At 36.3% G+C, this 13860-nt stretch overlaps 1 protein-coding gene across 1 annotated transcript; it reads right to left on the bottom strand.

Annotated features, from left to right (window-relative positions):
* Nucleotides 1-5019: 5019 nt before the first annotated feature.
* On the bottom strand, nucleotides 5020-7833 carry ppp1r3ca (protein phosphatase 1, regulatory subunit 3Ca). The gene is made up of 2 exons (XM_059520246.1): nucleotides 7646-7833; nucleotides 5020-7057 (listed from the first exon to the last, which is right to left on the bottom strand). The coding sequence occupies exon 2, from the start codon at nucleotides 7030-7032 to the stop codon at nucleotides 6100-6102; it is 933 nt and encodes a 310-aa protein (XP_059376229.1). The 5' UTR covers nucleotides 7033-7057; nucleotides 7646-7833; the 3' UTR covers nucleotides 5020-6099.
* Between the last annotated feature and the right edge of the window lie 6027 nt (nucleotides 7834-13860).

Genomic DNA, 13860 nt, shown 5'->3' with positions numbered 1-13860 from the left:
GAAAAAAGAAAAAAAAGTTTAAATAAAGATGTTTGGTTCTAATGGAGCTTTATGGGAGCCACCAGGTGAATATCACATGACCAGCCAAATACTACTTACTTTACCTTGCCAACCCTCCGTTATTAGAAGTAAATGAATCATGAATCAATCAGTTTTGTGTTATGCTATTTATAATGCATAACACATTGCCAAGACACATATATGTCACAACATGGCTATTTCTGTCACTATGTGTGCTGGCGACCCTGTAAGCAATGAAATATTTGGTCATATGACCATGGCAACCAGTGCACTTCTAGTGATCACGGTGTGTAGTCATGAAGATAGGGTGGACACAGACATGCCCTGGTCACGTGACTGATACTGAGAGGGTGATCCTAACTGGTCACAACCAGCTTACAAAAGAAAATTCAAAAACCATCAAAGTGAAATTTATACATATGTACATACAATCAAAATACAGACTAAATGCTTTGGAATAGAATCATTTCTTAATGTTATATATTCAAATAAATATGCAGGCCTTCAAAAATATTACACTTGTTAATAAATGATGTAGGTGTATTGTAGGCTATTTAGTATTATCCGTAGAAATAAAAGAGTGGTGTTGAGTTTAATGATGTAATTTAAAGAGCTTTAGTACTTTTAAATAGCATGTGCAAGTCTTGGGCTTATTGCTTCATGACAGTATGCAATCTCTGCTTATCTTCTGCAAGAGTGGAATTGTGTGTGGGCAGGTTTCGTTATGTTTGCTTAGATAAATTACTGAAAATGCCCTCAGAGGAATAGGAAACCCAAAGAACAGCTTGTGGGGGCATTCCCTCAAAAAAAAAAAAAAAAAAAAAAAATTTCTGATCTGATAAATGATCAAATGTAAAAATGTTTTATATAAGAACAATCAGAATTAATATCTGTTTTTAGAGTATTTTGGGGTTAAGGTTTAGACTTAGCTTGACTAGCTATATGCATGTGTATGTACAAACCTGGGTCAAACCAAACTGTGGTCTGTGGGTTAAATTAAAAACTATATAGAATACCTTAATGGGACTTTGGTTAAATATATCATCTGTATGTTAAGTTCATTGGGTATATGGCTGTAATGCAGTGAAGGATTGCAGGACCCTGAAGGACTTGAGGGAGTGGAAAGAAACCCATTACCCCCATGTGGATGTGTGTGTGCATGTGCATTCGTGTGTGTGTGTGTGTGTGTGTGTGTGTAACTCTGAGATTGCACATCTCTGAAGTGTTTGAAGATAAGATTTTCTTCTATTTCTGTTGGCCTCACTTCAGTCCACAGGACAAACCATGTTCTTCAATGCTGAATCAGATTCAGTTCACAAAGATAAACTCTTTACACACGTTAAGTTTCTTCTTCTTTTCTTTTTTACATTTTATGTCCGTCATTGGTTTATGGAAACATGCTTATATAGCCAATTATTATAAAAAATAGATTTAATGAATTCCAGAAAGTTCCCAAAATCCACTTTAGAAATAAATTTTAAGTCTAAATCTAACAGATGTTCAAACCAGATGCCTGAGATACACCATTAAAATTGTGACTCATCCATATTTTCTATACTTGAAAGCAAAGTTCAGTGTTATGTACACAAGCTCTGATTGGGAGTTTCAGCAACAAACGACTTCATTCAGCTAAATGGAACAAAATAAATAATATTTTCCAGAACCAGCACCTTATAAAATTAGATGTAAATTGCCAGAGACCAAATCACAGTCTTCAAGCCATTTCTGTTGCTGGATGACTCAAACAATGGCTCATTGACCAAGTACTGGCAAAAGCAAACTGTAAACAGGGTGGTGTCCTTCACTGAGCTAGAATTAATGAAAGCGTTGTTACAGTCTGAGTGAATGCACATTCAGAATCCATTTTTGAAGGAGAGTAGTCTTAAATCTGTGTCATAGGTTTCTATGGACTGCTGGCACTGGTGACCAGTGGAGTCAACAGCTGCAGTATATGCCTAAAGTACTGTATCAGATATTGCATTATGTAAACTGCTAGTCAGAATAGCAAGATAGCAATGAAACAGTAAAAAGCAGCTTACAAGGATGTGTATTTTTCCACAGACAGAAAATGAATCAAGCAAATGGAGTGCATGCATCCTCACCTACATGTTTGCAATTCGTGCACAGGAAATAAAAAAGCAAATGAAACCTTTGAGTTGGTAAAGCCAACACCTGAGGAAAAACACATTTTCTGTGCCCTTTATGGTTACAGAGTGCTTTGCAGAGCAGGAAATCACAGCTGTGTAGACAAATCCACTCCATACTTCGCTCCAGTTCCCTTCTCAGTCAGTAAGAGAGCCCTTGTTCTTGACAGATTGTGAATGCTGCACTGTTCTTCTGCCATCTCTGAGGCCTGTTAATGGCTCCTGCCCCAGACAAACTCTCTCTCAGCCCTCTAATGTTTGCATAATTTCAGTTTTAGAATCATGAAAAATGGATGCGAATGTCATGCTTCGCCTGAAGGTTTGGAGACAAAAAGATTGCAGAGACAGGATGAGGTAGTCGTGAGACTCTGCGTGATACTTATATAGCTCACAATCAAGTTAAAAAATGTAAAACGCTAAATTAGTTTTTACAAAACAAATCCACATACTACTTTTTTTTACACATAGGGATTTATAAATCATGAACGTTTTTGCAATGACAAAATTCTCTGCTAAAAGAAACCATTATCTTTGTAAGCAACTGCAAGCCTGTTGTTTGAAAGAGCTGAGTCATTTTCCCAACAGTATTTCACATAGTTGAAATATCATCCGGCTGAGCCTATTTCTGAGGTCATGATGGTGTCCAAATGACAAACACATAAAAATTATATCTTTTGGCCTCTCTTTGGGTTTTCCATTGAGAACGGGCACACAAGAATAAGTAAGATACGTGTCGGCAACTTGATATGCAATTTGAATGGATGTGTTTGTGCAAAGAGATGTACATAGCTTATACCACACATTAAAAGGCCTGTGTGACTTTTTATCATCTTTCATGATGCACCTTGTTATGCTCTATTAAGATATAAAGAGACTAATTTCCAGACTTTCTTTTAAAATAAGCAGCATAGTTCATGGACTCACTTCAAAATAATGATTTTCCTAAAATAATTACTGTAGCAAAATTATAAAGGACCCTTTCACAGTCTGTGATGGTGCGTTTCAACGGTCATCAGATTTGTTAATACAGCAACTAAAAAAAAAAAAAAAAACAGGTTAACGTTGTTATAAGTTTGTTCCCAATACAGCAACTTTGGGAGTGACTGTAAGTTTGACATTGTTTTTCTTATATCAATCACTCTTTTTTTCATCTTTTTGAAAGTCTTTAAAAGATCTGGATTTTTTCTTTAGCTCAATTCAATTTCCCTACCTCAGAGCCATGTTCTTTGTAACTTCCTTATATCATACAGTGCTACTTTAAGGTTTTCTTTAAATGTATAACTGGCTATTTGGTTTTTCACAGTGTGTACACTACAACTGAAATTGGAGTAACCTGAAAGAACCTCTAATATCAACATGATGTTCCTCTGTTCACTGGCATAATATAAGGTGATCAGCTAAAATAGGCTTGGCATCAGGGAAGGTATTTTTGAACTGTGTGTTCAGTACATGATCAGGAAGAGGGTGTTCATATCCAGGGTTATCAGAGGTCTGGTGTCTAAATCTGCTTCCCTTTTCACTGCGTAAAAGAGTTGTTTCATATAAGTGTGTGAGTGCTTTTAAACATTTCAAGAGGAAAATGGAGCTCTCTACATTCTCTGCATTCCTCATTGAGTGGAGAAGACCATGAGCTAACAATGAACCTCTGGCTGCTTCGAATGAAACTACTTACAGTGATTTTAAAGAGAGCTTTATGAAGATAAAAGCAGTTAATAGGCCTTGATTTATATGTATATATTCATAAAGCCCAGGTGTCAAGCTTCCACATCAACTTGAGTCTCTTCTCCTCAGAAATCTGCATTATTACTCTATTCTTTTAACCCTCTGGAGTCTAAGGGTATTTTTGGGGCCTGGAGAAGTTTTGTCATGCCCTGACATTTGTGCTTTTTTCAGTTTCTTATCAATATCTGAATGGGTAAAGTCTTCTCACTGTAAACAGCACAAACTGGGCTATAATAATATGTAAAATGCATGTATGTACATGATTGTGTTTTTGAGAAAAAAAATACTATGCGTGGTTAGTGAAAAACTAAAAATGTTAAAACACTTGAAAAAGGCAAAAAAACACATAGAGAACATTGGTTCCCGGGATTTTTGAGAACTGGAGCTTGTAGCCTAGAATTTTTCTTTCTAAATTATATGAAAATCATCTTGTTTACTCACTTACAGAAAACAATATATTGATTTACATTTTCTAAGACACTTTTTGTTGGTAAAAGTAATATGCGAGTAGGCGTCAACTATCATGAATATCATTGTGATTTACACCTGAGAAGACAAAGGCCTGCATAATGAGCTGCATAATGAGCCTCTCAGTCATCTGTGCCACTGAGAGGAAGGAGTTACAAGAAAGAATGTGAGAACATAATAAAAGTATATAATTTTATGTTTGTAGTTTATTTAGAATATATTTAATTATCCCACAACATACTTTAATATCCACTTGGGGGAGCAGTTAAACAGTTTATAAGGAACAAACACTGACTTTCAAGCAATTTTTTTTGGCATCAATACTCCAGTCACACAATCCTTCAGAAATCTTTTTAACAATTTTATTTTCTACAAAAAAAACATTTATTGTTGTTATTATTATCATGATTACTATTACTGCTTGAGGGCTTAACTTTAATACTTTAGTCAAAGTAGCACTCAGTTTGCTTATAAACTCTAAAGGAATTCAGTTCTCAGTATAACTTGTGTTTTGTCCTATAAATGCTTTTTATGAGAACCTGCTTAATTGCCACCAAAACCATATTGTTATCATTTTGACTTTGGAAAGTAAGTATGAAGTCTACACTGGACAGATCCGACATATTCTCACTCATTCTGACTACAGTTATTGAGAAACAGAATCTGAAAATGTGAAATTTTTATTTTAGAAAAATCACACCAAATACACACTCATTTACCAAGACATCCATTATTTCTTTCAAAAAATGCAGCCATTCTTTCACATCTGATTCGAACATTTGATTTCACATCATATCAACCAATTCAACTCATTTTCACTGTATTGCACTTAAAACATAAAAATTACCTAGCAAAAGACACTACTTGCTTTACAATGGCATTTGCTGAGCAGATCCTAATGCACAGAAACCATTATCAGGCCATTTGTTTAGCTTATTGTGTACAGTTGAATTTAATTTCTAACACATCCAACACAAAAATGAATAAAAAAAAAGAGGTACCTAAACATACGTGCATCTTGCAGATTAAAACTTGATCAAATATAACCAAATCTATTTCAAGTCTGATTTATTCATGGAGTACATATTAAATATGATAAATATTAATATTTCTTTGTTTTTCCCTTCTGAAAGTTTGTAGCCAGTAAAGGTTACCCCTTCAATATGAAGGACAATCTCACTGGTTGCATACCAACTGTTCATCTCTTATAATAGAATCTTCAACTGGAAATCTGCTGAAAATTGCCAAACATATATCCTCTTCAAATTATCAGAAATGATTTTCACATGGTATCATTTTTTATAGTGCACAGTCTGCAGATGTGGCACACAATGGCAAGAATATATAACAAAACCTTCTCTTAGCACACTTATGACAAAGGCACATTTTATAAAATGAACCAACAAAGATGTTCTAGTGTTTGCTTGAGACCCCCTAGTGGTCTAGCGCTTCATTAAAGGGGTCATCACAAGTTTTACTTAAAATAATAAAACATGCTGTATTGCGGAAGGAACATTCACACAAAAACAAGGTTCACTCTATGTGACCATTTCAACAAGTCCATGTTCCCTCTTTAATCTGCTAATAGATAACTGATTTAAGTCTGCTTGTAAAGTAATCAGCAGGTAAATCATATTAAGAGCTCTTAACAAAATGTTAATCTTCTTCTGTTGTCATACCGAGAGATGTATTGGTGCTAAAAGCTTTCAACAAAAATGTGGATAGTTAATTATGTGAGCTCAAGTCACCAATAGGGGTCACTGGTTGCAATGTGCCCCCAACTCTGCCAGTTTGGGAAAATGCCATTGGATTGGAGAGGACTTTTACATTTAGAAACCTCCATGTCCTGTGTTTTCCTGCCTAACTTTTGGGATTCATTGGGTTTCCTTCCCTGGTTTGTGGAATTCCATGTATTGTTTTGTTGCCAAGATGTTGAAACCAGTCCATAGTTTCTGCCATCGTTGTTGTCCCAGTAGGTCTGCTCTCCATTTCTGTAGCTAATGCAAAATTCAACCTTATTCTGAGCGGGCACATAACCAGGCAGTTCAATGCCAAACGAGAATATGTCTGTATCCTGACAACCATAGACATTATTCATAAATGTGCATTCCACATCCTGGAAGCTCTTCCAGGTGTCGAAAGTGATTCGCACATGAACCAACTTCTCGTAGGCCAGGTTACGCACTTTGATGGTGCCGGTGAGGGCTCGCTCCTGTAGGGTACAGCTCTCCAAGCAAACCAAGTTCTTCAGCAACCGACTACGGAAATCTAGGTAGTCTGCTGCTGGCTGTGGAAAGTCTAGAATTCTGCTCTGGACTGAATTTATATGGAGAGTTCCTCTGACGTCCTCTAGGTCTTCCAGGTCAAACTGCAGTTTGGATGTAACAGGTTCTCTGTTTTCGAAAATTGAGAAGACATGAACCACGGTTAATGACATACCCTTTGAGTCGGCGAACACAACCTTCTTTTTGGCCTTGGATTTTGGGGTCTGCCAATCCAGACAAGGAGGCTCCAGGTGGGCTCTGGAGCTCAAGCAGGGCCGCAGGGGTTTGTAGCAGGTGTTGACCAGGTTGCGTGTCCTGTAGTCTTCATAAGAGCTCAGGAAACTGTGCAGTGGGGGAGAATGGGTGATGTACAGCTGCATAGCCACATCCACGGGCATAACTGGACCCGGCATTAGTGGACCTAGGAGATGAAGAACTCTAAACACATAAAGACAAAAGACAACCCAGATGTGTGAGTACAATGTCTTTAAAATGTTTCTCAAGATATTCTGCTGCAAAATTATATTCTAGGAGGAAGCAGTTTGCCTTTATGAAGCAACACAACACAAATTAGACATGAGTGTAAATGACAAGATTGTGAGAGCCCCCCACAGGAAGTCAAAACAAAAAGGTGAAGGGCTCTTAAAAGTATTTAGATTTTACCTGCAAATGTATGTATATACATTTTGATTTCAGATATAAATATATGTGCTTCACTTCACTTTCAAACATTTGAGTAACTACAAAAGTTTTGGAAAAAGAGATTTGCGAACTTCGAGTTGCCCAAGCAGGTAACCATAACACTTTTTGTTTTATATATATATATATATATATATATATATATATATATATATATATATATATATATATATATATATATATATATATATATATAAACTTTAATAAAAAGATTAATTAAAAATATACATGACAAAAGGGTTTTTGTTTTAAACAACTGTACTAGAAGCACCAGAAAACACTTTTTTTTTTTTTACTTAACCTTACTAATTTAAATAACGTTCTTACCTTGAGGAACTCGTGAAGAAAGTGTTTCAGTATAAAGTGGGCTCTTGAGAAAAGCACACAGCAGAGGAAACAGGATTTATAAGCAATTCCAGAGCGCTGAATTTAAAGTAAATATTCGTGATTTCAGGGGTTCATCCCCGAGCCTGTCCTCTGCAGACACTCCCACTTCACGCTGAGCACACACTGCGAGTCCTTTAATACAGCCCAGTGCTACTTATTTGCATATTCCACACCCCAACCAATAACAGAGCAGGACACTTTTGTGTCGACTAATCATCACTAGAATAGATTTAGTACAGTGGACCCCTGTCGGTGCATATTATATCGCACTCGCGTGTGAATATCTACTCAATTATAGTGGTTTTGTTAAACTGACATCATCTTTGGGTGTGGTAATGGTTGTAGTTTATATTCTATTTCATTTAATACTTGTAAATCTAAGACTTTCTTCATTCAGCTGGAGGTAACGCATCAGGGTAATCTTTAATCTACTGAGCGTGGTAGTTTGCCCTGTGAATGTAGGTCATGGGGTAAAGTTAATCTTTATTTTCTAAAGATTGTAATAAACCATGAATCTAAACTTAGCAGTGACACTAACAACTTATACAAATGTATATAACACTACCATTAAGTTCCAACAGCGTCTGGTGTGTTCACCAAGGTCCAAATGGCTCTTTGGTCCCATCCCATAGGCCTACATTACTTTAGAGCGTGATAGAATAATCTGCTTTCACAAGCACTCCAATTTCGGCCATCCAATCCATGTCAAAATCCTTAATGCAAGTTACAAAAATACTAATTAAAAACTGAATTTTTTTCTCTCTCAATCGATCTTCCATATTTCTTTCATAGTTTCGTGATTTTATCACCATCATTATTTGATTAACGATTTAGTGACGACACACTCTGATTGATTGATATTAATAGCCAGATGTCCACCTCAGTGATCAATACCTTAGCACCTTTCTTATTGATGTGCAAATGTTGAAGCTGATTCGACTGTATGTTTTGGTGATTAGAGGTTATCGGCCCAGTGGGGCACGAAAACTAGCAAAGGATCCGAACGTGCAAAAACTCTCCTCTCTCTCTGGTTAGCAACACCAAGACCAAGGTTTTGACTCCCAGGGAACGGAGATGTTGTGCGAAAATATGAGATAGGAAGGGAAATCAAATTCCTAAGCTTCGCCTTCCCTCGAGAAACTTTGCGTTCGCTCGCAAAACTTCTGCGTTTTACCAAAAATCATTTGCTAGCAAAACGTTTCATTTGATCAAAAACTTTTGCGCCCACAAAAAGAATATTGACATTTTCGTGGCATTTGTGGTAGAATAACATCTGCAAGGATTTACATTGACCTTATTCCAAAACATTGCTTCTGTGGCATGAAGATACTAGACTATAGCGTTACAATTGCATAATAAGCCCCGAGTCATGCTGCCAAACCCGACTTTGGCACACGAGCCTGAAATAAAATGAGAGCTTGACTGTGTCACAAAACTCCCATGTCTTATTCGGTGCAAATGTTACCAACTGCAATATACAATGGTGGAGAAAGCCATCTAGTGGACACTATAAAGAACATATTCATTTTAAATGTAGAGTCTTAAATCTAATCGACACCTGCCTTACTTATACTTTTGCTGGGCTGTCATGTCTAATAAAATACACGAGTCCTGGTTACTAAAATTTTATTTTAGAGACACTTTTAGACAGGCAGATAGATAGATAGATAGATAGATAGATAGATAGATAGATAGATAGATAGATAGATAGATAGATAGATAGATAGATAGATAGATAGATAGATAGATAGATAGATAGATAGATAGATAGATCATTACAGAAGGAGAACAGTGGTGTAATATAAAACAGTGTGGTAAGTCACATATATTTCAACACCCTCAAGTACAGACAGACTGTTTCACAGGACTATCTTGTGTCAGCCAGATTTACAAACACATGACACAAATCAGCCAATCAGTCAGCCAGATGCTTTCCTGACTACCTAGGTTTGGGTCGATGCACCACACCAACCAACAGTCTAAAAAAAACCTGGCATAGAGGCTTATTTGACATGTTGCAAACCTGCAACTTCACAAACTTAGAAAAGAGACAAATGCAAATAACGTGTTATTAATAGCTTTGATAGACTTCTACTGACCACTGAATGCAAGTTCAGAAGTTATGATGTTTTACTGGTGTAAATGTCTCATTTTCTTTGTTTGGAGGCCACAGTCAAAGATTTTTACAGAACAAATAATAGCCTAGAGCTGACCCAAACCCACAGAAATGTATCCACAATGAATAATTAGATACTTACTATTTATAATTATTTAATTTTTTGTATTTTATAGTTATTTAATAATATATGTGTTTAATTTAATAATTTAATTAATAATTAAATAAGTATATTCAAAATAAATTAAGTGATGAGTTTTTCTTAAATTTTAAATTTTAATTTATTTTATTCATTTATTTTTTGTAAGAATATATATATATATATATATGTATATATATATATATAACAATATCTCCCTTTTTTATTGAACTTTCAGCATTGTAAGTTTTCAGATGTTGTTTATGCTCTAACATCAACATTACACATTAGCTTAAGTTAAAAAGGCAAAATCATAATCAATGAACCCTTTAGAATTTTGTTAACTTGGTCCACTGTCCTGGGGCTGCAGGTGTGTCTTGAAAATCTGAATTAATATCTCTTATTCAGCAGGAGAAGCTGTTGTTCTGATCAGAGCTCAAAGGCATTGAATCAGACTCAATCAGTTCTTCTGTAGGCTACAAATATGTGTTTTGCAGTTGTTAGTGTGTACAAATTTTCAATATATTATTGTAAGACTGGGATTGGCTGCTTTATCTGTTTTCAATGAATCATCTTAAAAAATAACCTTGCTGCTTCCACTAATGAAGCAATGTGGTGGTGTGTGCCAAGATGCAGACTGACACAAGATACAGAGCCTGCAAAAAAACTTGTGTGTTTTAATCTTTGTAAAGTTTTTCCCTGCTTTTTAAAAGCTGAATTCCATGAGGCATCAGAAATTCTGAGACCATGAACAAATTAATCCTTCACAAACAGTCACTGATGTCTTGTTATTTTCTTATTGGGCAAATAACCCATGAGCCCTGTGTTTCCACATGGCACAGTTTCTAACCTCTACTATGTCAGAACTAATTTATTGTGCATTGTATCACTCTTTGGAGTTTTCCATTGGATCGTTGTAAGGCTCAAGAGGGTAAATGTGGCATGAGGCCAGGCTGGAGATTAGAACATTGCAAGGCTATCCGAATGGATCACTTCTCTATACTTTGTACAATACGGTTCTGATGTGGGAAGCATTTGAGCCCCTTTGTATGATTCTCAGGGGTCCCAACTGGGTTTTGGGGAGGATGGTGTTGTTTCCCTGTTGATTGGGATGGGAAAGGGTGCCTTAAATGGGGCATGTGGATGAATGCCTGTTTTAAACATTTGATTTATGTACACAGGCTAAGAGCCAGTCTGTTTAGCAAGTAATGTGTCTTTGTTAGAAAGAAAGTGTGTGTGTGCGTGTGTTTGAGTGTGTATTTGTTCGATTGACTGCTGAAGACATGCAACTCATTGAGATTCTGTCTCAAAAAACAGTGTGTAATGAACAATAGTTCACCACTTAAGTATTTAGTAAGATTCAAAAACATTGTAATTTTACTAAGCATTTCAGATGTCTTTCACAAAAAAAAGATAAATTTGAGTGTACTTAATAAAGTAGGCTACTGAGAGCATAATTTATGCAACATATATATATATATATATATATATATATATATATATATATAGTTATCTAATGTATTTTCTCATTTGGAAGTCAGGTCGGGTTTCTGAGATGATAGGCATAAAACCATGTTTTATTGTGTTTAATTCTGTTTACTTTTTTTGCTCTCAGGGACATTTGCTCTCAGTAAGTAAATTAACTATTTTCAATCCTTTTTTAACTGTCCTTGTTGAATGTTAAAATACTTGAACTGAATGTGTCTCTCTGTTCATTTGAGAAAGGTAAATACAGGGTGATTTGAATTAAAAAGAACAAAAAGAAATCAAAAAGAAGGATGAACAGAGAATGACCTTTCGACGCTTATGCTATTCGAGAGGACCGTTCTGGTAAGCTTGTTTGTTTCTTTTGCTCCGATATTAATACTGTAGCGGATATGACCCGAATCAGACAAATAAAAGAGTCGATCAGGGCTGTGGTTGAAACATGAGCCAAATTCCTCAGGAAGGCAACCGGAGGTCATAAATCAGTTCTAGTGCCACAAGTCAGAAACAAGTAAACCAACCAACCAACTCTTTCACAGAACAGCTTTCGACATTAACACCATTAGAACAATTATTGACAATTTCAATTCGGAGAAGAGATTGTCAAAGTAATTGAGATGCAACACCGGACATCACATGTAAACCCATGAGAGTTATACACAAGATCCTTTGGATTGACTTCCCCCAGCAGAACCAGACTGAAATTCCTAAGGGGGGCCGTTAACCTCTGCTCTCCACAGAAATCTTTGTCAGATAATGGCACAGAAAACTGTCTTTTCTACATATATATGGACCAAAATGAACTCAAAAAGACTTCTAAATGAATATCAGTCCATCGCTTCACTCCATATTCATTTATATGTAACCCACACATTTGACTATCATGTTATAATCACTTATTGTGTATGTCTTTTAATAACTATTGGATAGCTTAAGGATACATATTCATGTCTAGTATGTATGTATTCGAATCTGTTAGCTTGAAACAGTCATGACCATCAGTTATTTGTCAAATGTATCCTATTCTTGTTATAGGAATCATGTCCAAAATTAGACCCTGCAAGAGCGGGAAAATTCGGACCATGTGCTTGATAAGATAACATATGATTTATGATACCCCCGAGCCAAGACAATATCTGATTGGTCAAGACAACATTTGAGGTGTGGCCAACAGGCCAGTTTAAATACTTAGGACACAATAAAATCTTGCTTTTAGCTTGCGTTTAGCTTCTGCTATTAGTCATGCCTGCTTTTTTTTTAATTTTAGCTATGCTTCTTAGCTTTTGCTATTAGTCATGTTTGCTTTTAGTTTTAGCTTTGCTTTTGCTATCAGTCATGCCAGCTTTTAGTATGCTTTTAGCTGTTAGCTTGTAGCTTTGCTTCCTAGCTTTAGCTTTTAGCCATGCTGTTAGTCATCACTGTTAGCTGTTCTATGAGCGCGGTTCCAGCGTGCTTCGGCCTGCACGCCTGCTGCTACTTAGCCACGATGAGAAGAAACACCACCTAGTTTCGTCAAACTTTACTTCTTTTCCTTTCCGTTTGAGAGTTTCGTGTTCTGAGTTAAGTTTTGTAACGCCGTGTCAGACCTCAAGTGCCCGTTCAACTTCAACCAGCCACACAACTCTGCGTCTTCAGCCAACGCCCAGCCACGGGCTTCCCAAGACGTCACTTCAGCGACTACTGAACTTCCAGCCAATCAGCGACATCGGGAAACCACCTTTCAACGACAAATTTACACAGGGAATGTACCTCCAGACTCTGACCTTTACTGGTGTATCTAATATAATTTTAACCTCATCAAGGAACTCAATGCGAGGGTTAATTAATTGATTGATGGTTGTTCATGTCTATGCAATTTATCGTATTGCTGTAAACTTGGGATTCCACATTTCCATTCTCTTAAACTCATCTTTCCCTAACTTTCGATCTTCCTGCAACTTGTGTGAATGTGTGAGTGCGTGCGTTTATGTGTTAGATTAGTTTATATGTCTTAGATTTATCTAATAAAGCCTTATTCATATTGAAAAGAGAAGTATCTTGTGTTTTGTGCTTACAAGTTAATGTCTTAAACTGCCGATCTTGTTACTGTGCTAATTGATAGTGTTTTCACTATACTTTGGATATTAATATCCAGCACAGATTTGATGTAAAACGGCTCGTTCAGTGAATCGCAGGGCGTCTCAGTGATCAGCCGTGAAACAGTGATTCTGTTCAAATTCCCTTTAAAATCTTAAATGATTCCCTTTGAGCTAAATTGACCTGTTTCCCTTACAATACTGAGTTTGCTCGTCTTACACAACTGTATTGGTCGGAAACCTTAGTTTGTTCCTGTAAAATCTTTACTACTATGAGAATCTCATGCTACTTATCTAGTTACAGCAAATTAGGTGCCTTCACAACGCCAGGGACTCAATC

This window comes from Carassius carassius, chromosome 32 (assembly GCF_963082965.1).
Source record: "Carassius carassius chromosome 32, fCarCar2.1, whole genome shotgun sequence".
NCBI classification, from domain to species: Eukaryota; Metazoa; Chordata; class Actinopteri; order Cypriniformes; family Cyprinidae; genus Carassius; species Carassius carassius.
The sequence above is the reverse complement of the archived record's forward strand: the minus strand, read 5'-3'. Positions and strand labels throughout refer to the sequence as shown.

What these genes read in the sequence shown, in the direction of transcription:
- ppp1r3ca (XM_059520246.1), bottom strand. Translation starts at nt 7,032, where the DNA reads ATGCCGGGTCCAGTTATGCCCGTGGATGTGGCTATGCAGCTGTACATC.